The 25,528-nt window shown below is 39.5% G+C and overlaps 1 protein-coding gene across 1 annotated transcript in view; it reads right to left on the bottom strand.

The window, feature by feature from the left end:
- mctp2a (multiple C2 domains, transmembrane 2a) overlaps positions 1–25,528 on the bottom strand; it is a 71,842-nt gene that overhangs the window by 21,826 nt on the left and 24,488 nt on the right. The window contains exons 15-18 of the mRNA XM_022679733.2: positions 25,275–25,376; positions 23,676–23,750; positions 23,317–23,436; positions 501–620 (exon numbers count right to left, since the gene is read on the bottom strand). Coding sequence (XP_022535454.2) covers positions 501–620; positions 23,317–23,436; positions 23,676–23,750; positions 25,275–25,376 — 417 coding nt within the window. The remainder of the gene's footprint in view (positions 1–500; positions 621–23,316; positions 23,437–23,675; positions 23,751–25,274; positions 25,377–25,528) is intronic.

Raw genomic sequence — 25,528 nt, 5'->3', positions numbered from 1 at the left:
CAACATTTCAGAGATGTTTGAAGGTGTTAAACTGTTAATTGATTTATAGAATAATAAAAAAATCTTAAACGTGATTCTAAAGAGTAAGAGTCTTTGTCCTTGGGCAAGACTCCTAATACTACATTGAATCCTCTTTAATTGGAAAAACCTTGTAGGTTTCATTGGATCAGAGTGTCCGTTAAATGCCTAGAGTTAAGAGTTAAGAACAATCACTATTGATTTTATGTTTTATACAGTATCCCTGGTTATTCCCATAAACGACAAGGTCTCTATAATAATGATCAAATAACACTATTTATTTACTCCTGAATTTACTATAATGCTTATTCCTGAATAGAAAAGTGTTGTGTGTGTAATGTGGGCTTCTCTGCTGCCTCTTTCAGATATTGCAGTAAATGCAGAGTGCCCTGCTGATCTTTCCCCAATCTGGAGGGCTGTGTAGGCCGGCTGCTGGTTGGAGATCTGCTACTCCGCTGTGTGGGTGAGGTCATGGCACTCACCAGGTCCTGACTGTGGCTGCCCGCGCCCGGGGTGTTGTGAAAGTAGTTCCAGCCAATCAGCAGGAGGAGGAAAAGAGGCAGCATGAAGAGCTCGAAGTGGCACACCATCACTACAAAGATCTGAGAGAGAGAGAGAGACAGCAGAGCGGATAGAGAGAAGGAACAGGAGGAGACGGAGAGAAAGATGGCAGACAAAGGGTGAGTGTCAAGAAATGACCAGTGAGAAGTGCTGCCCTCACACAACACCAGCCTACTCCCATACTCCCATACACACTGAGCCATGCGGTGCCCAGTACACCACCTCCTCAATAACACTGCACAAATGTGTCATAAGACCTTTCAGCCCACGGAAATAACCCCAGCAGGCACTATGGCTACACACTGCTGGGAGGTACTGATAGAATTCAATATCAAAATATATATATATATTTTTTTTTTCAAACACACTACAGTATTAGAGAATGTTTTAATGAATAAAGTAATTAATTCATTAGGAACGTAACTGATTTCAATATTTAAAATGATCAACTTTACAAAAAGATGTTTGTTCAGACTCAGATGCTATTATTATTAATATTAATAATATATTATATATTTAATAACATAATGCTAATAATATAATACAGTGTCTAATGCACTGTTTTTTTCTGTATTTACAGAACCAGTCAAAAGTTTGGAAACACCTTAAATTCATAGATTTTTCAACATTTTATTTGTATTGTAATGCATTGTAGATGACTAAAAAAAACATCCAAACTATGAAGAAAAACATATAAAATTACTAAACAAAAAAGGGTTAAACAACAGCTTTTTACATCTTGGCTGGATTTTCTCAGTCAGCTTTATGAGGTAGAGTCACCTGGAATGCCTGTCAGTTAACAGCTGTGCTGAACTTGTCAAAAGTTAATCAATTAAATTTCTTCCCCTCTTAATGTGTTTGAGAGCATCAGTTATAAAGTTGTAAAGAGGTAGAGTTGGTGGTATACAGTAAATATCTCTATTTGATTAATGTTCTAATCCGTATAATGAAAAGAACTACTCAACTAAGTAAAGTATAAAAAAATAAGAAATGAAAGTCTAAAAAAAGTGGAGTCACAAAGATCATCATAAACATTACGATGAAACTGGCTCTCATCGGGTTCATCCCAGAAAGGAAGACCAAGAGTTTCCTGTGTTACATAGAATAAGTTAATCGTCAAGGTAACAGCACCCTAGATAAGAGCATCTAAATGCTTAACAGAGTATTTGGTTTGTTTTAACACATTTACTACATGACTCCTTATGTGTACCTTCATAGTCTGGATGACTTCAGTATTATATTCACAATGTATGAAAAAAATAAAATAAGTAAACAATAACATTGAGTAAGAAGGTGTGTCTATACTTTTACTGGTACTGTACATTTCATTTAGTAGTATGAGCACAAACACTTACTATGGTGATTCCTTTATCTACTGTGACTGTAGATTAACCCTTATTTTTAAACAGAATTAAAATGAATCTAAGGGCAGTTAGTTACGCTTATTCTGTATGTGATGCATCTGCATGTGAAGGGACTCTGATTCGGTACAGCAACTGGAAAGGCAACGTGCTGAACTGACAACATTCTACAAACCGATCAGAGCCAGGTATAGGAAGATGCAGCCCACGTAGTAAACGACAGGATGGCAGGAGGAAGTAAAGTTCTTTAGCATGCTCATTAGAGTATGCTGCAAAATTAACCAGACTAAAATATACAATGTATATCAACATATATCAACCTTGGTTTGGACTGTGTTTGAGATTTTAGGTGTGAATACGCTAGGGGTGTCACGATTTCGATATTTTATGCGCAAATGGAGCAGCACGCTACGCAAATGGCGCAGCACACTGTAGCCGATGCCACAGACACTGTGACTGCTCAAAGAGCAGCCCTTTCTCCAGAGAATGTGGACATTCTTATCTTCTTACAGAAAAACTTGAAAATATAAAAATAACAGTTGTTTTATCTAGCCTTAAATATGTTAATAATTTTGGTAACTTAAGGAGCATCTTTCTCTCAGATAAAGTTACTAATATATCTTTGTTAAAGAAAAATACTTGTCATTCTCAGGGACCGAGTCTTATTTTTCATGTTTAACTGTTATAGTAGGATAGAGTTCAGTTTGTTAAGGCTTTAATTGTTCTATTATCTTGTACATGACTTGTCCTGTATTTTTTATTTTTTTTTGCTGTTTTAATAGTGCACACTGCTGCTACCAAAAAAAGCCACTAGATAGCATTACATTTATTTCTTAATTAAATTATTTAAATTTGACCATTAGTGCCTAATGTGGTGTATTACAGATCACTTGTTTCACTTTGCATCACTTATATTAAGCCCACCGTTTGAAATAAGATATTGTAAATTTGATGAATCAAACCAATGACTGACAATAGACTAATCTAAAACTGGCATAGGCCTCTCTGCTGTAAAAAAAAAGAAAAGAAAAAAGGAAATCGAGAATCGAATCGAATCATGACCCTAAAATCGGAAATAAAAACGAATCGAGGATTTAGGAAAAAAATATAGAGTCATTTAGAGTAATATGCAATGTCTTACTTGTGTTTACTGGTACTGGTTTAGTTGATGTATTACCCAACACTAGTCCTTCTCAACACTAGTATCACTGAGTATCACAGTCTTGGCTATAGAACCTCTGTCGTCCATTCTGTGTGTGTGTGTGTGTGTGTGTGTATGTATATGTGACAACAGGGAGAGGGTGTGCATACACGTTAGCACCGCAGCAGCGATTTTAATATTTCAAAATTCCATTTGCATCGATTAACACCATGCTGATACCACATAATTTAGTGACAGCAGAGCAGGGCTGATCAGTGTTGGTTTGACATACTGTGCTCCAAATGCTTTCTGACTGCAGCGCAGTCGTGTATACTGTAACACTGCATGGATTTTACCTCCTTCTGCTGAAGCTAAATCTGTACGAACAGACAGCAGCAGCTCTGTTAGCAGAGAAAGAGTGGATCATCTCAGGCGAACAGGTTCATATGGCAGTAAGAGGAGATTCACAGCAGCTCTGCATCTCTCATCTGAGCACTAATTAGATGACTGCATGTAAGCCTGTTTAGTGGCAACTTAATGAGCGTGTCTGAGGATTTGTCAATCAAAACATAAAGCAGGAGAAAGAGGTGCAGAAACACGTACAGAATCACTGTATGTACTTATGTGTATGATGCATGTACTGTATGTGATAAATATAGAGTATGATGCAGCACTTTGGCTGGTCAGCAGCTTGTAAACAATGTGATGCACTCTCATAAACATAATTAAAAATTACTGTATTTTTCGCACTATAAGACGCACTTAAAATTTCCTTTCATTTTCCAAAAAATCTCCTGTGAGCCTTTTAATCCAGTGCTGGCAGAGGCTGGAGTAACATTAGCATTAGCTGCTAACCGCTATTTCCCTGTTGAGAGGTGAAGATTATCGGCCTGTATCCTGCTGCTTAGCCCGGCTAGCACTGCTGGAGCAGCATTAGCATTACCCACTAACGACGCTAGCTCTTTCACTCGTTCAGAGGTGAGTATATCGAACTGTAGCCTCCACGTTTACGTGGAGTAAAAGTCGGTGGTGTTCACTGCTGTGCACTAGAAGCATGTGTATTGCCAAGATAGCAATGAACGTCTGACTGTGGACATCTGCCTGGGTTAATTTCAGTAAGTTGCGCATTTTTGTTTTCTGTTGAACACTGAACTACCCCATTTCCAGACAACCATGCTTATTGACATCTATATATTCGTAAGCTCTGTTGCTATTAAAACAACACAACAAAATAGACCGTTCGCAGGGGGTATGATAGGGCCTCTTAACTGCAGCAGTAGGCCTTATTTAAGCTTCGGTACTGCTGACCAGAAGCATCTCTTTAGCCTTGCTGTTCTGAGGATGCTCTGACCCAGTTGTCTGGCCATCTGAACCATGACTTGATAAAATCAGTCAGGGGCCGGATTTACAAAAGTTTCTTTTTTTTTTTTTTTTTTTTTTGTGTCTTATAGACTGTTTAGGATAAAATTGTAATTTCTCAAAAATATTTAAAATAATTAGAAGAGCAATTTGTCCTTCTTATAATCTTATCTTCACAATGTTTTCTTCAGTTTTTTTTTCTTTTCGAAAGCCTTATGCCAAACCATTTCCTCTGAATAATACTGTATAGGGCTAATATACACTACCTCCCAGACTGTGACACATAATGATATGCCACAGGTGGATGTGTGACATAGAATAATCAGCATCATTTGTTTGTATTTTGATTATTATTGCTTTAACCATTGATTCAATTTTACATGAGCCATTGATTTTGTCATGGTAACGCAATATTTAATAGTTAAATAATAGTAATATTTAATTTGTATTTGCATATGCAGTATGCATAGCCTTGGACAGTACTATAGTATGTATTGTTATAATGATGCATCTTGATATTATCAGTACTTTTAGATGAATGAAACCTTTTTTGCTGTAAATACGTGTGAAAAGTATTTTTTTAATGTACTGTCCCTGTTTTGTTCACATTTTATTATTACATTTCTGCATTATTTTCCATGAATATAATATATAAAAATATATATAAATATTGGACAATAGATAGTAGATAGCAGTAGATACATTTACATTCTGCTCAGTTTCTTCTGTTTTGCGTGTGTTTCTCAGTGTTGCACAGTGAATATACTGCAGTGGTTGGTGGGTTTGAGGCAGCACACAGAACAATGGGCTGCTGGCTGGCTAGGTGCTTGTTAGAAACAATATGTTTGACTTAAGCCTGAGACAGGCTCAGCTTGGACTAGGCCTTCAGGCCTGGAGTTTTAGCACTGGTAACATAGCAGCATGTTCCTGTCATATCAACCAGCATCCAGACACCATGCTCTGGGGCCAGTCTACCTACCATCACTCGCAGACAAGGTTCGTACACACACACACACACACACACACCGCCACCGGGGATATGTGAACCGTGTCTAATGCACAGAGCGTTCGGCCTACACAGCCCCCCAGGCATCGCAGCAGCAGCATGGTACACGTCTGGGGCTTTCTTTAATAATTCATAACAATCGTGGCCGTACTGTACCGTTGCAAGTGATGCCTTTCACCACTTGCCGTTGCAGTACCTTAATCTGGGAGGGAAAATGATACAAACTGAAAACTGCCAGATGAACAGAGGAGATGGGAATGGTATTAAGCTTTGTGTGTTCGTGTTTGGAGGGAGGGAGGGATGGAGGGAGGCCTCTGCCTGTCTGCTCTGATTTAAAGTAACCTGCGTAATACTGTGTCACCTTCAGTCCCAAGAGGTTCACTTCTGGGGCTTTCCCTCCACCTGAGCTGAGCAGGTTAGCCTACAGGTAGGCAGCAGGCGCAGCCGCAGCTAGAGCAGAAGACAGCGAGTCTGCAAAACTGCCCCTCTAGCCCAGCAGGCGAGCCAAAAGCCTTTTGCCCTCACTGCGCAAGCTGCTACATTAACCACTAAAGTCCAATTGCCTGCTCTGTGTCTTCCTGCACGACTAGGCAGAAGGAGCCCATTCATTTCCACCTGGGGAGCTGCAAGTGGGAATCTGTCACAGGTATTCATAATCGCACACTAATGCAAATTTTTGCTCAGCGGCACACAGCCTTGGTGGACAAGATAAAAGCCCGGTGAAATTCAGCGCCTTGTGTCTAAACGCAGCGTCTAAATGAGGGGGGATAAACTAAGCCTGTCAGAAAAATCTCCAGCTTTGCCTCCCACCATGTGTGTGTGTGTGGGTATGTATGTGTATATTGTGTATTTGTGTGTGGGTGTCTGTTTGTATCTGTGTGTGGGGAGGAAAAGAGAGAGAGAGGGAATCATCCCAGATCTACTGAATTTACATGGCTTATTTAAACGCTAATAAAAATGTCCCAGCGAGTGCCTGGGAAAGCCGCTCCAGCTCCATCGCTCGGACGTGGAGACATTGTCCAACTTGTCAAATGCCTCAAGCTAATGAGCAGAGGCAGCGGTCCACCTTCCCCCCCTCTAAAACATTCCACCACTCCCGCAGAAGAGAGACGGAACTAATTCTCCACTAAGTGGTTTATGTTTTATTAGCAGCGAGCGTCAGTGATTAAAGAGCCGAGTAGACAAATTGCACCCTGTCAGGCTTAGGAGTAAATTTATATTGAAAATAATCCACATTTTAATTGGCCTAAGAATTAAGACTCCCTTTTAGATTGCAGAGAAGCGCGTAAGCGTGCCTTATTCCTTATTGGGAGTCAGATTAGATTTAACAGCAAGCCGGCATTGAATTTATATGGCTGACAATCATTAGGAGACGGTTCACATGAAGAGAAGGGGAGAAACTGAAGGAATAATAAAGTCATAAGCCATTATTAGGCTGTTTGTTTTGAAACCATGCAGAATTGGATAATGAACGGTTGCTAATTTGAACAGATATCACTCTATATGTATGTATGTGTGTGTGTGTGTGTGTGTGTTTGTTTGTTTGAGTGTTGAGTTGTTGAGAGCTTCCTTTGGTGGACACCAGTAATATGGAACAATAAAAAAAAGAGAGAGAGAGAGAGAAAAGAATGCTCTAATTAAAAAGAAGCAAATTATTCAAAAGTATTAATGTTTGTGTGTGTGTGTGTGTGTGTGTGTGTGTGGATGTGTGTGAGTAGGTTTGATAGGTAGTTTGAGGAAAGATTGGCTTGAGTCCATAACCTGTGCATGTCTAGAGGAGAGCGGACAGGGCCGGATGGCTCCACCGACGGGTTAACAACAGCCTGACAGCTCTTGCTTTATGCCACCGTTAATATGATTCCACTAAATGCATTTCTGCGCCTTCTCGAGCTGATCCCACACCACAACCCACCCAACCCCCCCGGCCGAGTGGAATTCCTGCACCTAATAATAAAACACTCAGCGATTAAAAGTGTGAATAAAACAACTCCAGGAGCTGGAGCAAGGCTGGCAGCAGCACACCACCCACACTGTCCCTGGAGGGGGAGAGAAGGGAAGCCACAGTAGGAACAAAAGGACAAAGACGCCCTCACTAAGAGTTTATACAATCCTGCAAATTGATTAAACGGGTCTAGGGGGTGGAGAAAGGCTTTCAGTCCAGACTGCTTACTGACGAACTGAACAGCAGAGCGATGGGCAAACAAAAAAATAAAAAAAAGAGCAGAATGGTGGGTTCTTCAAACCACTGCTACAAGTAAACATACTTACTGTAGTGGGAGTAGAATGCAGCATTTTCCTTCTGAACACCTAATTCCTCTCAATTTTGTAGGCAGAAGAGATCAATCATTAGATTGAGACTGAGATAAGTTGAATAAACTGATTTGATTACAAGGGTAAAAAAATTAAAATATATGACTGTTGAAGCACAAATCCCAACAGATATCCCACTTCTCCTGTGACTTACGGGATTCTCCCTTATACTAATTGTGGCTTTCTGATACCTGCAATATACTGTATATACAGTAAATATGTAGAAAAGACGATGTGTATAAAATACATTGTGTTTCAGGCTTGCTTACACACTTTTTAGGAGCATCTAAAAGCAAAAGAACATGCTATTGTTTTAAGAACACTTCAGTTTCTAAACCAGTTTCTCTGATTTCACTATTTATAGGTATATGTTTGAGTAAACTGAACAGTGTTGTTTTATTCTATAAACTATGGAAAACAAATTCTCCCAAATTCCAAATAAAAATATCGTCATTTAGAGCATTTATTTGCAAAAAAAACCCCAGAAATGATTGAAATAACAAAAAATATGCAGATATTTCAGACCTCAAATAATGCAAAGAGTTCAGAAATCAATATTCAGTGTAATAACTTGGTGGCTTTAATCACAGTTTTCATGCATTTTGGCATGTCCTTTTCCACCAGTCTTACACACTGCTTTTGGATCATTTTATACCACTCTTGGTGCAACATTTCAAGCAGTTCAGCTTGGTTTAATGGTTTTGATTTGATTTGTGATCAACCATCTTCCTCTTGATTATATTCCAGAGGATTGTCAATTTGGTAAAATCAAAGAAACTCATCATTTTTAGTGGTCTCTTATTTTTTTCCAGAGCTGTATATTCATGGTATATAAATTAGACAAATAAAGGTGTAACAAAAAAAGTCAGAGATGCACCATATGCTTTATTTCTTTTAATGACAAGAACATATCCATATATAACCGGAGTGAATATATATATGTGATTTTCCGCTACCTTCCTGATATGTTCACGTTTTTGCCAGGTGGGATGTCTGCATGAATGTGTAACACTGGCCCACAAGCGAAGTGAATTCAGATTAGGAAGCACTAAAGTTGCATAAAACAGCATTTTACACCACAAAAAAGCAAAGCGATCCTCTGTGTTGCCTCTGTACATCAACATTTGTGCTTGTTTTACTGGCTGTTAAATTGTGCAGTCTGTCTGTGCATTCTCTCTGCTTGTGCAGCTGCTAGAGCTAAAACCTGATGTGGAAGTTTCTCTCATGCATTTCTGTAGCGTAGAAGCAGCACGGAGGCCGAGCCGCTAACCCACAGCTGCCGGTGCCAGCCAAGCCTGTGAGGGTCAGCGAGAGGGCCATGGACGGATGCCAAATTATATGAACATATCGGAACAAGTGTAACAAGGCTGACTTGTGGCTACAGGCTTTTTGTGCGTGCGCTGTGTGCGAGAGAGAATTTTAAGGTGAAAAACTGTGAAAAAAAAAACTGCTTGGTTATTTTTTTTCCTAGGTGAATCGGAGGGCAGCTGGAGTAATCTGCATTGCTTTCTCAATTAAAATACAAAAAAGGATAGTATTAATAATGAATCAAAGGCCCCAGTGACTGCTGAGCTCACGCCTGCCTTTCTCAGGCCGGGAAAGAGTGGGAGAGAGAGAGAGAGAGAGGGAGGGAGGGAAAGAGAGAGGGAGAGAGAGAGAGAGAGAGAGAGAGGAAGTGGAGAAGGCCGGCCGTGGGCTAATGTTGGCCATGGGGACGCATTGCTATTCTTTAAAGCTGCAGTAAGCGCAGGAGCAATGAGACATGTAATTTGTGGCGAGCCGGGGCCAGGCTTTCAGAGAGTGTGCGAGAGAGGGACACACTGAGAAGATTTCTCCACAGGGCAGGTAGAGTGGGTGGGTGAGCGAGCCGCTCGCAGCTAACGCTGAATAAATATTTCACATACATTCCTCTCAAACCCTATCAACACTGAGAGGGGGAGGAATGGAGAGAAAGAGAGGCATAAAGAGAGAGAGAGAGAGATGACAGAGAAAGACAGCTTCATTTTACTAAGAGCACAGAGGATGGCATAAATATCATCTCTGTCATTAGCATCTTTAACTGCCAGACTGCGCGGCTCAGACCGAACACAGCCGTTTCAGAAGTAATGCCTTTTTACCGCGCTGCGCAACATCTCTGCTTACATGGAAGTTAATGAATTCAGTAATAGCCCTCGTGGAAAAGAGCTTATATGCCTAAGCTACAGTACAGTAAGTGAAATTCATTATTCAGTATCATTTAGACATTTAGATCATTTATCACAATCGTGGAAATTATGCACGTAACTTAAAAATAAAATCGAAATCTTTTGCATTATTTTAACGATAACTAATTTAACAAATTTACATTCACAATCTGAGATTTTTTTATCATATGCGACACATATGTTTTAAGCCTAATCAAACATTTTTAGCTCTGATTTGTGCCACTCAGATAGGTCGTATCAAAATCAAATTCACATCAGTATGAAGCATTGAGACTTGGGGCCTATTTTAGTGACCTATAGGAAGCTGTCAGCGCAGCGCTGTGCAGCTTGATTTAAGGTGTGTCAGGTTGTTTGCTATGGCAATGATGGGAAAAGTACTTCTTGCGTACCTTGAAATGCACAAAATGCATGTACTAATTCTCGGGTTAAAGTTATTACGGGTATATTTTTGGCGTAATGTGTAATAAACCAATCAACATGTCACTTGTCATTTTCTTTAAGGTGTGATGCGCTCTGACTTGCGGAATGGTTTTTTAACAGTTCAGTGCTTCTGTGCTTCTCAACAGAGGAAAACAAGTTCATATTCATAAAGTTTTAAGAGCCCAATTGGTCGAATAACCCTGGTTTTAATCACAGTTTTCCTGCATCTTGGCATTTTCTCCTCCACCAGTCTTACACACTGCTTTTGGATAACTTTTTACCACTCATAGTCCAAAAATTCAAGCAGTTTAGCTTGGTTTGATGGCTTGTGATCATCCATCTTCCTCTTGATTATATTCCAGAGGCTTTCAGTTTGGTAAAATCAAAGAAACTCATCATTTTTAAGTGGTATTTATTTTATTTTTTTCCAGAGCTGTATATATTTGGGGTGACGTTTCTGTTTAAAAATAAATTAGAGGGCTCATCTCACTACCAAGCCTATGGACATGGTAGAAAGCTTCCACAGGAGGACAAAAATGTGTTTAAAGAAAACAAGTAGGCATACCAAAAAAATGGCCATTGCAAAATAAGTTGCAAGTTTTTAAGGTGAGCTTGAATGCATTCTCACTGATGAGCACAGTTTCAGCCACTGGATCTTCTTCATAGATCCTGCGATGCTGCAGAAGATGAACCAGAAACTTAGCATGAAGCACTGCTCTTGTGCACATAAGTTATATGATAAGATATGGTGTGTGAACTGTTCAGTTGATTGTCCGGCTTCCATTGCAAGGCCAAATGGTTTTTAAGGCCACATCTTACTGGTCTGCACTGGTCCAAACCCATTTGATTGGTTTCTTTTTCCATTTGCTGTGTTGCTAAATTACGACCTGCAATGACCTGCTGCTGTCATTGGATGTTTTTGGTCTCACAGTGAGCAAGTTAGCCCGCTTTCTGGAGAAATGGAGCACAATAACTATATATTAAATGGAGAACTAAATGTTTTCACGCTGAACACTGGCCTTGTCCAGCATCACTACTACTGTGTTAGCACAGCACATTGTTATCATAGTGTTAGTGCACATCATTAAGCTATTATGTTTCTTTGGCCAATGGCTATGTAAGCTTCTGAAGCATATATATACAGTTCACTAGCTTTAAAATAACCATGACAAAAAACAAATTACTGCTGTGGATCAGCTAGAGTTTTTTTGTTCACAGTGAGGCTGATGGGTGGCGGGCCGTTCAGTGGCCGGTGGGATGTGTTAATGTGTGTATATATATGTGTGTGTGTGTGTGTGTGCGTGTGCTGTCGGCAGAGAGTGCAGGGTGGCTGTCAGCGGCCAGCCACACCGGCCACCACTGTTTAATCCGTGTCGGGAGCGTTAACACTCAGCGACCTTCTGGGTGACAGATCCGCCATGCGAGCCGTCTTCCCCCGAGGCCACCATGCCCGAGTGTCAGCTCCGCTCACACACACACACGCGCATCACGGCCAGAAGGACCGGGCAGGGGCCAGCCGAGGCCAGAGCCAGTGGAGCCTGGGGAGAACTGTCCACTCTGACTGGGGAGGTGGTGAGCATGTTAGTGCTGGTCATTACCATAGTGCAAGCACAGAACATACACACGCACACATAAGAGTTGAACATGGACCATGCTTGAAGCATTTCTATTGGTCTATTCATCATGAAACGCAGATACATGTAAAGAAAAACTGCTCCAGTACATCAGATTATATGTTATGATCATGTTCTACTATGGATACTTCTTGTTTCTATGTTCAAGATGCTTTCAGATTTTCTTATTTTTTATCTCTGCAGAACCTCTGCTTTCCACTCATAAAAAAAAAAAAAAAAAATCTTTCCCATATCTTACATATCTCCTGTGCAAGGTGCGTCAAAATGCTCATTGTTATCTTACCCCTCACGAACAGTCTATTCTCACGCCTTGCGCCTGCTTTGTTTAAATAGCGGTGCATGTGAACCTATCTACACCGATGTGTTCAGGTGTATACAGATGAATTTCTGTCCGATTGCCATTGCTAAAAAAGGCTAGACAACAGTCAACCATCAGACGTTCATTGCCATCTTGTCAACGTACACCCAAAAGGACACACAGCCGTGCACAACCCCAACTGTTACATCTACAATAAACAGAAAACACCATTAAATAGCATTGTCGGTCTTGTAAATGACCTGCAGATCAGTTTCCTCTGCTGAGACATGCAGAAGCAATGCGCTGTTAAAATACCAACTTGCCAAAGTCAGCGCGCACCTGGCTCTGATTCACGTTACGTCCAAAACACACCCATGATTATGTGAGAATTAAGAGAATTAGTATATGGCTTTTACGCATACTTTCACTGCTGTTACAATAGCAAAGACAAACTGACACACCCCAAATTAAGCTGCGCAGTGATTGGTTGATGGCTCACCTACTGATAGATCCCTAAGATAGGGCCCCCTAATTTGCTCAGCCTTGCAGTAGTCAAAAAGGACAATACTAAAAATAAGGTTTAAACTCTCTGTTCCTGCATATCTTCTTCGGCTTAATTAAATTGGATATCATTATTAATGTGTATATTAATTCTATTATCTACTATCCCATTACTATACTCTGAAAAACCATGGGCAAATATTGGGCTTTGGGAACATAGTTCTTGTGATCTTTATGTTTACCTATTAATAAAATACTGAACAAACTAAAAAAAAATAAATAAAAAAAATAAACGGAGATACTGCTGCCACCCCCATACCTCACTGTTTTGATCTAGCAGTGCTATCTATAAAATCCCCAAATTGACATAAAAACACTTTATTTAATTTGGTGATACATTTGGTATTACAAGTAGTGAGGCAACACAACCCTCTCAGTAATCTAATTACTGTAAATAGATTTTTTAGAGATACTTTTTCTATCATCAAAAAGGAAACTTTACTGGAGGAATGAAACAGCTTTATAACTTTTACTGTCAAAATAAAAACAACTTTTTTCAAAGTCAATGTATTGGCCTACTAATCTTCAGTTAACCAATTACTAATCCGAAATTATGAGAAAAAATGTGGGGGGAAAAGTTTGGTCTGTGTTTTTTCTTATACTTTTTATTTTATTTTTTATTTTTTTATATTTTTCTTCACAAAGGAAATAATTTTGCCCCCCTTTATTTCTGCCATTTCTAGTCAAACTGGCCCTGAAAACAAGGTAATTTGTCAGTCCCAACAACTACACGTAATAGCATTACAGCTTCTATTCTTTTCATAAGACGTGCGTTCAGTATTTGAAATATATTTGATATGGGAAATATTTCCACACCTCAAACATTTTAGAAACTGAGGCATTTTCTGCTGTAATCCCAAACACACTCAATGATGTTGAGATCCGAAACAGAGCGTTGTTCTGATAATACCAGCAGCCTCTTTCATTGATTTTCATTGTGTACTTTTCTCAGTAAGGACTTCTTGATCAGCTACACATACTTTTAGACTTTTTTAGAGTGTTGAATCAAGTTCTTATAGTGGAAGGCTGGACAGAATCACTTGTGGATGTTTTTAAAGAAAAGTTTTTTTTTTCTTCAGTGACAGGAATAGTTGTGTGCGTCTACCAGCTTTGGCAAAGTTTTTACTTATTCTTTTTTGACGTTGCCTTTTCTTTGAGTATATTAACTTATTTTTTATATACCCAGAAATAAATGTTGACAGTTACATCATGCAGTGCAAAAACAAATTCATAGCAAGTGAAATTATTTCATTTCAACTAAATAAATCCTTTTTTTTTCTCTGACAAGTTTTGTTTACGTTACTAAGCATTGTAAGTTTAGGATTATTTAGATTATTTTAGAAGTCATGATTTGAGCTCCAATAAGCACAAAAAAAAAATAAGCCAAAAAATCAGTGATTTTACTTAATTGATTTTGAGACTTTGCGAGTCGTTTTTTTTTTTTTTTTTAATCTTACTAAGAATAATTTGCTTAGGCCATTGGCATTTTTTTTGCTTAATTTAAGCATATTCACTCTGGACAAAATAAGAGACCACTTCAGTTTCTGAATCAGTTTCTCTGATTTTACTATTTATAGGTATATGTTTGAGGAAAATGAACATTGTTGTTTTATTCTATAAACTACAGACAACATTTCTCCCAAATTCAAAATAAAAATATTGTTATTTAGAGCACTTATTTACAGAAAAAGAGAAATGGCTGAAATAACAAAAAACGATACAGAGCTTTCAGACCTCAAATAATACAAAGAAAACAAGTATATATTTATTTATTTTATAATTATTTATATTTATTAAGTCTATATAAAGTTCAGAAATCAATATTTGGTGGAATAACCCTTGTTTTTAATCACAGTTTTCTTGCATCTTGGCATGTTCTCCTCCACCAGTCTTACACACCGCTTTTTGATAAATTCATGCCACTCCTGGTGCTAAAATTCAAGCAGTTCAGCTTGGTTTGATGGCTTGTGATCATCTTCTTCTTGATTACATTTCAGAGTTTTTCACTTTGGTCAAATTTAAGAAACTCATCATTTTTAAGAGGTTTCTATTTTTTCCTACAGCTGTATATTTCAATTTACATATATTGTGACAGAAAATTTAATAAATTGAGACTGGGCTCTATAATGACAACAATGTTGTGTGTAACTGCTGTATGATACCCATGGAGATTCTGACATTTTGCAATGCACTGCAGGAGTATTTGGGGGTAATATGACTTCCCTCGTTTCTTTTGAAACTATAAACAAAATATCTGATCTAATCGATAAGCTTGAATTAATTAATGAATAATGGCATTCCTGTTATTTCATTGTTAGCATGGCAAAAACAGCCAATCAGTGGATCCCTACATCACAGGACCAAACATTTGAATTAATTAAGTAACATAAGTTCTCCAATAGACTAAGAATCTTTGAGAAGTATAGCCTCATTGTATACAAACCACAAAAGTAGCAACTGTAAGATTCTTCATGTAAAACCTGTCTGGAGAAAGGGCCGCTTACATCTGAGATTTGAGTGATTGCACAAGCATTCTGAAGCTGTTTGTGAGAGCGGGGACATGATTGGCCAATGGCAGGCCTGTCAGCATGCGTGATGAGAGAAAGGTCCAGAAGGTCAGAGCAAACCCAGTGCCAAGCCTCAGGAGCCAGGAGATAACACCCAGCATACACATCTCAATAACGCTCGCACTGTCAAAGCTGCAGCCATCACGCCACGCTTAGCGCCTGCCTCAGTCCGCCTCGTTAATTATTAATCGATTGGAGGATGGATTCAAGAAAGAAAACCCTGCTCACATATAACGCCATCAAGGGCTTTTCTGGCTGTCATATCGGCAGTAAACTCTGTGACAGGTCCCTGAAGAGCCTGGAGCCTGGGCCCCATGAGATGCCGAGAGGGACACACGCAAACACACACACACACACACACACACACACACATTCAGTTTCAATCCAAATGTCCAGACCAGGCCATTCAGCAAACTTTTGCAACGAAGTAGAAGAAATAAGCAAGAAAATCTAATATAGATGAAGTAGGATTTGCTCACACAGCAATAAAACCCACACTTCTGTTCTGCTGCAGTGCAGTGAAAAATAAAGCAACAACAAAACAAACAAAACTAAAAAAGTTTAAAAAAAAATGCAACATGAGCTTAAGCTTCAAATATAAAATGAATGAATGTGATCACCTCTTAATTCCTAATAAAACAATACAGACATGTGTTCAAAACACTTTATTTAACATACATCAGACCTCCAAATGGCATCATCTAATCAGCTAAATTAATCCATCACATTGCTGATAGGGTTCTTAGAGCTTTGCTACAGAAGAACCATTACTGTAAAAGTGATGTAAGTGTACAGAACCATTATATTGGTAGCAGTCAAGACCAAGACTGGGAGTAGCCAAGACTGAGACAAAAGGCAGATGTTATTTTATATGATATTATTATATATATGATGTTATTTTTCACCATATAAAAATAAATAGTAAAAAAATGAAAGAAAAAAAAAGAATTAATTGATAATTCATTTCACATGTATTAATACTCATTATACATGTTTGATATATGTTTTAAATATTACATTTCATAATGTTTTGTAAAAAATATATATAACAATTTTAATAATGTGTTTCCTAAAATTAATAACTCAAAAAATATTCAGGTCTATCTCGAGCGATACCAAATAAGGCCGAGGTTGAGACCAGTAATGTTTGGGCACCAGACTGGTCTTAAAGGACCATTAAGGATTATATTTTCTCTAGTAACTCATAACAGGGTCAGGATGTAGCATCAGTTATTAGGGAAACATGTTGAGTTTAAGCACAGACAGCTCTTGTCAACAGAGCTTCAGTGTTGTGTTGGAATTAGCCTCCAAACCTGTCCACCACCATTCCCCTGTCGAATTTCCACACTCAGGGTTGCCAGGTATAGACAACAGCATGAAAACAGTGTATTGCAGCCATAGAAGTGGGAGAGATGGCTATTTTTCGGCTGAACAGGTAATCACTGAGCTTCAGTACGGTATGCTAACCAAACTAGGTAATTTACCACCACCACTAGTGTAGTATGTAGTAGATACGTATATTCACTGATCAGCTGCACAGTAACAATTGTCGGTGCTTGCTACTGTGTGTCAATCTGGCAACACAGTTTGGAGTCTGGGGAGCAGCGAGTGAGGCAGAAAACTATATTCAGTGTTTAGCAATTGGACTCCTGTAGCAATTTCACTGACTCACAAATGTATTACTTACTGTTCCTTTAAATACTACAACACTAAGTAACAAATTACTTACTTTTTTAACTTTTAAATGGTTCTTCTGGTGCACTTCTCAAATAACCTTTTGTAGGACCTTCCTTTTTTAAAACTGTAGACTAAGGCCTTCGTGATTTCCAGCACTGTATGCATGACATATTAATATTCATAAAAATATTCATAGATACGGCTTCTGCATGGCTGCTGTATGATTCAGGCATACAGTTTGCACAAATCTACTGGTGGCTATAAACTTGCATTACCTGCATTTTTACCCTAATAGCAACATTTATCTGGCAATTGCTAGTAGTCTACATGTTACTATTTGGAGTGATGTAATTTTGTGTTCCATCTATATAAAATAGTACCATTTAATCACAGCTATTACTTCCTTTACTGACATGATTGCCAAAATTAATTGGACATGAACTAGTAGCATGTTCTGGAATTTATTCCTTGTCCTACTAAAGCTAAAGAATGAGGCACTGACCTGTGCCAAATGTGGGATCCAAATATGGGACCTCCTGCATTGAATGTGAATGTGGTTTCTATCACAATCATTATCACTTCTGACGCTGTCCACTGTGGGTAGTAATACTTTCTTTAATGAATTCTTATGATAGTGGAATGTTACATACATATTAGTCCAGTAATTCATGTCGCCTTGTCATGAGCACGTTATCCAGTCTTCAACCTCACTCAATGTGGGCATTCCTAAGCCATCCCTTGAGGTACCACTTGATCAACATGATCAGCACTAACCCACCACTCAACCACTAGTTCAAAACTCGCCTTCTATTAAAAAAAAGTTATGGCAACCACATTTCTAGATATGAACCATAATACCAAATGGTGTGAGTGGGCCACTAGTAAATAGCAGATGTGGCCCAGATTAGAGCCACATTAATGATCTATACTGAGCTATCAGGTTGGCTACTTATTAGCTTATTAACTGTAATACAACTCCAAAGAAGTAGAAAGAAGGTTTGAACACTGAAGCTTTTCTTGGCGTATCCACCGCACTGGAGCTGAGGGGAAAACTGTGTGGAAATTTGATTTTTGGCCAAACTATCTCTTTAAACCTGTCATCACCGGGGACAGAGTTAAGCGGAATAATGGTGGCCGTAGTGGTAATCGCTTTGATCATGGTGGTCCCAGTAAAGCAGTTAATGGCCCAGACTGAGACTGCGCTATTGCTTCAGCTCCCCCGGGGGTCTTTGGAACCGGCTCTGACCCTCTGCAGTTCTCATCTGGAGCGGTGGCCACTGCCGACCCAGAGAGAGAGAGAGGAAGAGAGGGAGAAAGAGAGAGAGAAAAAGGGAGGGAGGGAGGGAGAAGAGAGACAGAGAGAAAAACCCTCCGTCATAGCTGCCAACTGTGTTTACAGCTGCGCGGCATCAAACATTCATCAGATGCCATCTTTACAGTCTGTGATGTGAAGCAATCAGCATTTCACAGCCTGTCAAATGATGTCTAAACCGCTTGCTACCTGGCAGTGTCAGAAAGAAAAACGGCTCAAACACTTGTGGGCGCACAAACACACACGCACACACGCGCGCACACACACACACACATACACAAACACAGAAGTGCACGTACATACACACACATAGACACACAGGTTTTTCTTTCTAGTGGCAACTACTGACAGCCGAAGCAATCTCATATGTTAAAATATTAATTCTACTTAAATACTTAAAGCACTCTAATGACAGCAAAGCTCGGCATCAGCTTTCATGTGTAAATGATCACCTTTTTTTTTCCTCTCCTCCTTCTTTCACTCTTTTTTTTTCATCCAGATTGAAAATGCTCTGAGAACTTTTAAGTTCTGAGGCGTTGTAATTTTGTCCATGTAAACACACAACTCATTTAGCCTCTGCAGCACAAAACTTTTTCTTGGAGTGTGTACGTATATATGTGTGTGTGTGTGTGTGTGTGTGTGTGTGTGTGTGTGTGGTGTGTTTTTTGTGTGGACAGAGAGTGGAAGACCTTCTTCACTGTCTCTCACTGTCTGCCATTAGAGCCACAGCTCACAGCTTCTTTCCTTCCTCCTTTCCTCCTTCTGGAAGTGGAGGAATAATACCTGCTCTGAGCTCTGCCAGCTCTGCCAGCGTGCGTACGTTCGGCAGTGCTATAGCACCATCTGCAGGCTTGAATGGGCTGTGCAGAAAAGAACTCTAGTTGACCCCTCTGCAGTCTCTGCTGATGCATGCCACATTCATCCCTCTCTGTCTTGGAAAGAGCCACATCTAAAAAGCAACATTTTATGAAGATTTTAGCTGTCACAGTCTCCCTCCCTTCCTCACTATGGCCCTCTCTCTTCTCTCCCTCTCTTCCCTCTCTCTCTCTCTCTTTTTCTCCCTGACTCCCTCACTATGCCTCTTTCTCTCTCTCTCTCTCCTCTCTCTTTTTCTCTTTCTGTCTGTAAGCTAGACTGTAAGCTTGTCAAAACTTTAGAAGTGCCATTTCTAGACTCATTACTGAAGCATAAACAAGTAATAAAATATATTCCAGGTTTTGCTGTTTGGATCTGGGCGCAGAGCTGCAGATGCTTTCCAAGGATTCGCCAGAAGTTCCCTCCTTAAATGCAGACGAGGCGCCCTTTCAAGATTACCTAATGAGCCGGGTGCTATTTTAAAACCTCCGCCTCAGTCTGATACGGAGGAGAACTTCAAAAGGCAGACGTCCACTTTAGAGACTGGGGATTATGCAATCAGAGGTAGAAACCCACCACCCTGTACACAATGACTTCTACGCTGAAGTTTGCACCCACAGCAAGGGACACTGCTGGAAAGATCTTGACTCGTATGAGAGGACTTGAAATTGCATTCATACAGGGCAAAATTTGCGAGTGGTAAATTTAACATTTGACACTCACATTGTTAATTTAACACTGACAGTGGAGATTTTGCTGTGTAACAGACGCTTGGGCATTAATAATGTAGCACTTCGGGCCTCCCTCGTCTAGACGTATCCATATATATATATTTGGAAAAATAAAAAAAAACATAGAGCTTTCTCTCCTTACTTTTTTAAAAATGTTTTAGTCCAAACAGATAAGACATGCAAGCCCTGTATAGGGCAAATATACCTCAGAAAATCAGAAAGCGATTAAAAACACAATAAAAATGGAAGAGAACACAGAGGTTCAATCATCCCAAGTTACATAATTCTCCTTATCTAGTGTATAAGGAGATATGCATGTCACAAAAAACTTTGGCTTTGCATTCTAAATTACATTACAGAGCATTGTACTGCATTTATGATATAATAGAGCAGAATTTACATATCTTCATACATTGAGATCTGTCTTCACACACTGAAAATCAGAGTTTTCAAAAATCCCATCACTGTAGTGTGATTTCTGTGACAAAGACACTGACAAAAACTTTAGTTTTCCAAAAATATTCATCTACAGTTGGACTGGAGGTTACTCCAAAAATCAATATATATTATCAAGTTTCATTTTGCATTATTTAAAATCAGTGATGTGTAGTAACCAAATAGACCTACTTCACTACTGTGCTTAAGTATGAAAATACTGTATCTGTATCTAATGGAGTAATATTTTTTTTAACTTTACTTCACTACATATTTTTCATGAGTTTAATACTTTTACTCTAATACATTTTTATGTGCTGGATTATTACTCATTAAACTATGTACTCATATAAAAATGTTATGAATAATTCTAAACCCACATTATCACTAAAGCCAGAGTGGTAGATGCTCTGCACCGTAACCAGGTTGGATGAAGCTGCTCATCATTGAGCAAATCAAGCAATCAGACTGATCTTATAAGAAGACCACGCTGCTCCCATTCAGCCTTTTACTCTGCTGCCTGCCTGCAATACGATATTCAAACTTTTGACTTCTTGCTGTAATACTACATAATACAATACTTGTACTTTTACCTTCAGTATTTGAGTAGTACATTTTAGAATAAACTATTTGCAATACTTAAGAAAAGAAAGTTGAGTGTGGTGCTTAAAGAACGCTTCATCTTCTACTTTAATCACTTTTTGGTAGAGCATTTTTAGAGTACTTTTACTGAAGTCTGGGTCTCTAGTACTTTATACATGTCTGTTTAAAATGTGAGCTGCACTGTTTGTTAATATATCATAACAATAAAACTGACCAATAGAAGTGGTACAAAAATACTTTTAAACACACACATACACATATATGTGGATGTATGTATTAAGGCTATTGATACATTTTGTGCTTAGTCTGCATGTATGTTCAGACAGAGAGATGCACTCTTTGAAACACACACACACACACAGATTTCTTGGTGCCTGTGGATGAAAAGCCCCATCTTTTAAGAGGCAGTAGAGCCGTGAGAGAGGGAGTGTGTATAAGCTCTGTGCTGTGAGGGAGGTCAGCGCTCTGGCCTCGGGGATTTCCAGCGGCAGAGTTTGCGTGTCTGAGTGTGTTCCTGGAACACAGCACGGCTGCTGGAGCCTATAGCCATGCACAGAGGAGCTGTGGCACAGCAAATGCATTATAGGTGTAAAACCCGAAGAAGTGTGATGTATAAATAATGTATTGTGATGTAGATTAAAGCCAGGCTCAGGCACGGGGCGAATGGCGCCAGTATAGCCTGGAACACAGAGTACACAGAGTGCACAGCAAAAGCACAGAGTCTGCTCTAATTATGCAGATGTGAGAGAGAGGCAGAGGCCATCTGCCCAGTGTCTGACTCACTTACCTTGGTTCCTTAAAGCCTAAAGACAGGCATAATGTAGAAAATGAGCGAGCTGTTCATTAATCCAGCTCTCACAGCACATCGCTGGTGGTTTGTTTCAAGTGGGGCAGGTGGATGTATTGACATTTGCTGTGTTTAGAACGTTGAAAGAAAAGAGAAACTGTGGGCTGTAAACTCCATTGCAATTCAGTGCAAACATATGAATGGGACATTTAATTTGTGGACTTTTGACATTCCAAGATCTACAGTGTCAGGTGTGTACAAAGAGTATGTTAGAGAAGGCATTACAACTCACAGTGGACAGCACAGTGGGTGGTAATGATCAGGACCAGCGGATTCTGTCTAAAAACGTCCTTGCAATGAGATACGTAACAGGAAAGACTGGGAAGCAGATCTCCCTCTCAGTGATGTAGAGTTAGATAGAAGAAACATGAACATTATTGCATATAACTTTCCTAACAATCCAAACCACCAGTTTATACATTTCAAAATGTGTCATAAAATGTATATAACACCACAGAAAAGATACCTGATAAGACTAGCCACCCATCCCTACTGTACTTTCTGTAATAATAATACCTTAGGTACGTTTATGCATACTTTCTGGAATTGTACAGAAGTATCAGCCATCTGGAATAAGGTCATTTGAATTCTCTCTTCATTAACTGGCACAGATTTTCCTATAAGCCTGTCTCTGCATCTTTCACTTGATAGTTCTACCTTTCCTATGGCATGCAGGTCAGTGCAGTCTTTTTTAGATTACACAGGACATGTCAAAGTGTCAACGTAATGTTTTTTCTGTGTATTAAGGCAAAAGTGTTGACCTCACAAAGATGAGATAAACGTTTGCACACGTTTGTTTTTTGTTTTTTAAAGTACTCGAAAGGCATCTCCAAACTTTTGATAGACAGATCCTCTACCAGTTTCCCCCTCAACTAAACTCTGCGTTATTCACCCACATCCATGTATGTAATGAATGTGAATTTTGAGCTTGGCACTGAGGTGGCTGTTCTTTCCATTCTCAGAACTGCATGGGGCAACAGCTTCTCTCCCTGCTGCCTACGTCTCTCCCCAGGTGGCCAAGCACATGGCCTTCCAACACCTACCCTCCAGGGGGCACTGCTCATTCCAGCGGCACAGGGGGAAGTGCAGATTGCACTCTGGCACCCAAAACGCCCTGCCTCTAAAAATACCTCCTCCACTAGAGCGTAGCCATGCTCCAGTGGGTTCTGCAGCAACACCACAAGGACAGCGTTCATACTGCACAGTGTTCCGCAAAGGTGAACTCCATGGGAGAGTATTAGCGCTCTGTGGTGGCATTATATTGTTAAGTGCGTTGTCTGATGATTGAGTGACGACTGTCTGAGAGGGCTAAGATAAATGTGCTTTATCATAGTTGAGTGATTGCTTTGTCAGTAGCGGCGCTAGGACGCAGGCCTGCTGTGGAGATGTTCTATACAGGATGGCTGCAGGACTTACCAGGAAGGCGGTGACGCTCCTCTGAGTGCTCTCCCACTGAAAGCAGCTATTAATGTACTGCAGTGTATACAGCACAGCCATGCTGATCCTCCTCACACGGTAAATGTTGCGCGCTAACAGCTAATGGGGGACAAAACAGTAGTTAGCAAGATGTGCTCAGGGACGTAATGTTCGCAACAAGGCGTTAAGTGAGGTGTGGAGAGGCTTTTTACAAGGAAGCTTAGCTGGTGATAAATATTAATGCATCGAGCCGCGCTAGGGCTCGTGTGTTGATGTTAAGCCATATAAGAACATATTGTTGGGCTCCAACCACAGGTGACAGACTGCAAATGCAGAGCAGCAGTGATAAATAAACCCACCTTTTTATTGAACTTTGGGTTGTCCTCCACAAACTTCTTTTCTTTGGGCTTGAAAGTTCTAATGGCAGCTCTGACCTGTGAGAAGGAAAGTTTATTGATGTGTCAGGGTCATTGTAGTAGGTGAAGCCAAGGTAAATGATAGTTTTCAATTACTTTATGTCTGACCCTATGATCCTTACCATTACTAATTAATTGGCTCTAAGCATTAAGTAGTATTTATCTTGTTTATGCACGAAATATAACCTAGTGTTAATGAAATTGATGAACATTTTCTTCTTAGCCATTCTTACATCCTTCAATTTTTCCAATTATCAAACAAGCTTTAATATCAGACAAAAGCCCTATCCGAACGGGAAAAGTTTCTCAGGGGCACATCTGTGAAAAATTGCAATTGAAAAAACAGGAGGAACAGTGACTTATGACATTGCTTTCAGTAGCTCCTCTATTTCCACTCGCTGTGGTGTTTACATGGATCTTCGTGGAAATGTGTGCCCAAAGTTTAATTACGGAGTGTGGCAGTGGACAAACAGCTATTTTATTAAACACAAATGACGAAACTCAGAGATGTGCGCCCGGACCGGACTAAAAACAGCAAAAAACAGTAGTCAATTAAGCCTGTAATTTTCTCAGAGGACATCTGAGAAAAACACACACATGGTCGTTCTGGACGGGAATAAAATCACAGAGGACCCCCCCATAAAAGAGATAATTACCCCAGGACACCTTAGAAACTAATCCCGTCTGGATAGGGCTAAAGATAACCTGAGTAAATAATAAAAAATAAAAAAAAATAGCAATATGCAACTGTCTTTGAGGCTAAGTTCAATTTTACTATCCGCAACCAGACTGGATTACTGCCAGACCTGTAGAAAAGATGCACTTAAAATCCTTAAAAACAACACATTGACATCTGTTATTCTGGAAAAGTTTACAAAGTCATTTCTAAGGCTTTGAGATTCCAGCAAGTCACAGTGAGAGCTATTATTTACAAATGGTAAAAAACAAGAAAAGTAGTGAACCTTCCTAGTAGTGAATGGCCAACTGAAATTACTCCAAAAGGGCACGGACGACTCATCCAGGAGGTCGCAAAAGGACCCAGAACAACATCTAAATAACTGTAGGCCACACTTACCTCAGTTAAGCTCAGTGTTTATAATTAAATAATAAAAAAGTGTGCAAAAATGGTATCTATAAGACAGTTCCAAGGAAAAAAACAATGCTAATCAAAAAGAACACAAAGCAAATACTTTTTTTTCACAGCACTGAATATGTACAATATTTATTGTTTCTGGAATGATGGTGTTCCATACACTTTTGGATGGGATGAGTTGGACAATTGGGGTTAAGATGGTGTGGTAATCATCCAACAGCCTGGTCTTAATCATATGCTCTAAGACTCTTGTGTCACTGAATGCAATCAAAACTTCAGAGCAATGTTCAGCAACTTATGAGAAAACCTTACACTGACTGAAGATACAGTTACTCCAACAAAGATTTTAGGACAAATAATAAATAAGCAGGTGTCCCAATACTTTTGTCCATGCACTGCATCACAGGGTGTGCTAAAAAGTGTCAAAAGCCCTTCAGCTAATTTCTTACCGGGTTGTAGACAACATTCATCTCCAGAGTGATGCTCCCTTTGGATGGCCCCGTCAAATCCTCTTTTTTTAGAAGGCTGGTTATCTGCTGTCCATTGGAGACCTTTCACATTAATAATGTGTATTAATTCTACCATATCAAAATGGACAACAATATAGATCTCTAGTGGGCTGTGTTGAATTCCAAAGTAGTACTCTTCAAAAGATTAATGCATAATAAATAAAGAGTCACACAGACTCCCAGATAAAAATAGA

The sequence above is a fragment of the Astyanax mexicanus genome, chromosome 9 (genome assembly GCF_023375975.1).
Source record: "Astyanax mexicanus isolate ESR-SI-001 chromosome 9, AstMex3_surface, whole genome shotgun sequence".
Classification (NCBI taxonomy): Eukaryota; Metazoa; Chordata; class Actinopteri; order Characiformes; family Acestrorhamphidae; genus Astyanax; species Astyanax mexicanus.
This window is presented reverse-complemented; position numbering and strand designations above follow the sequence as displayed.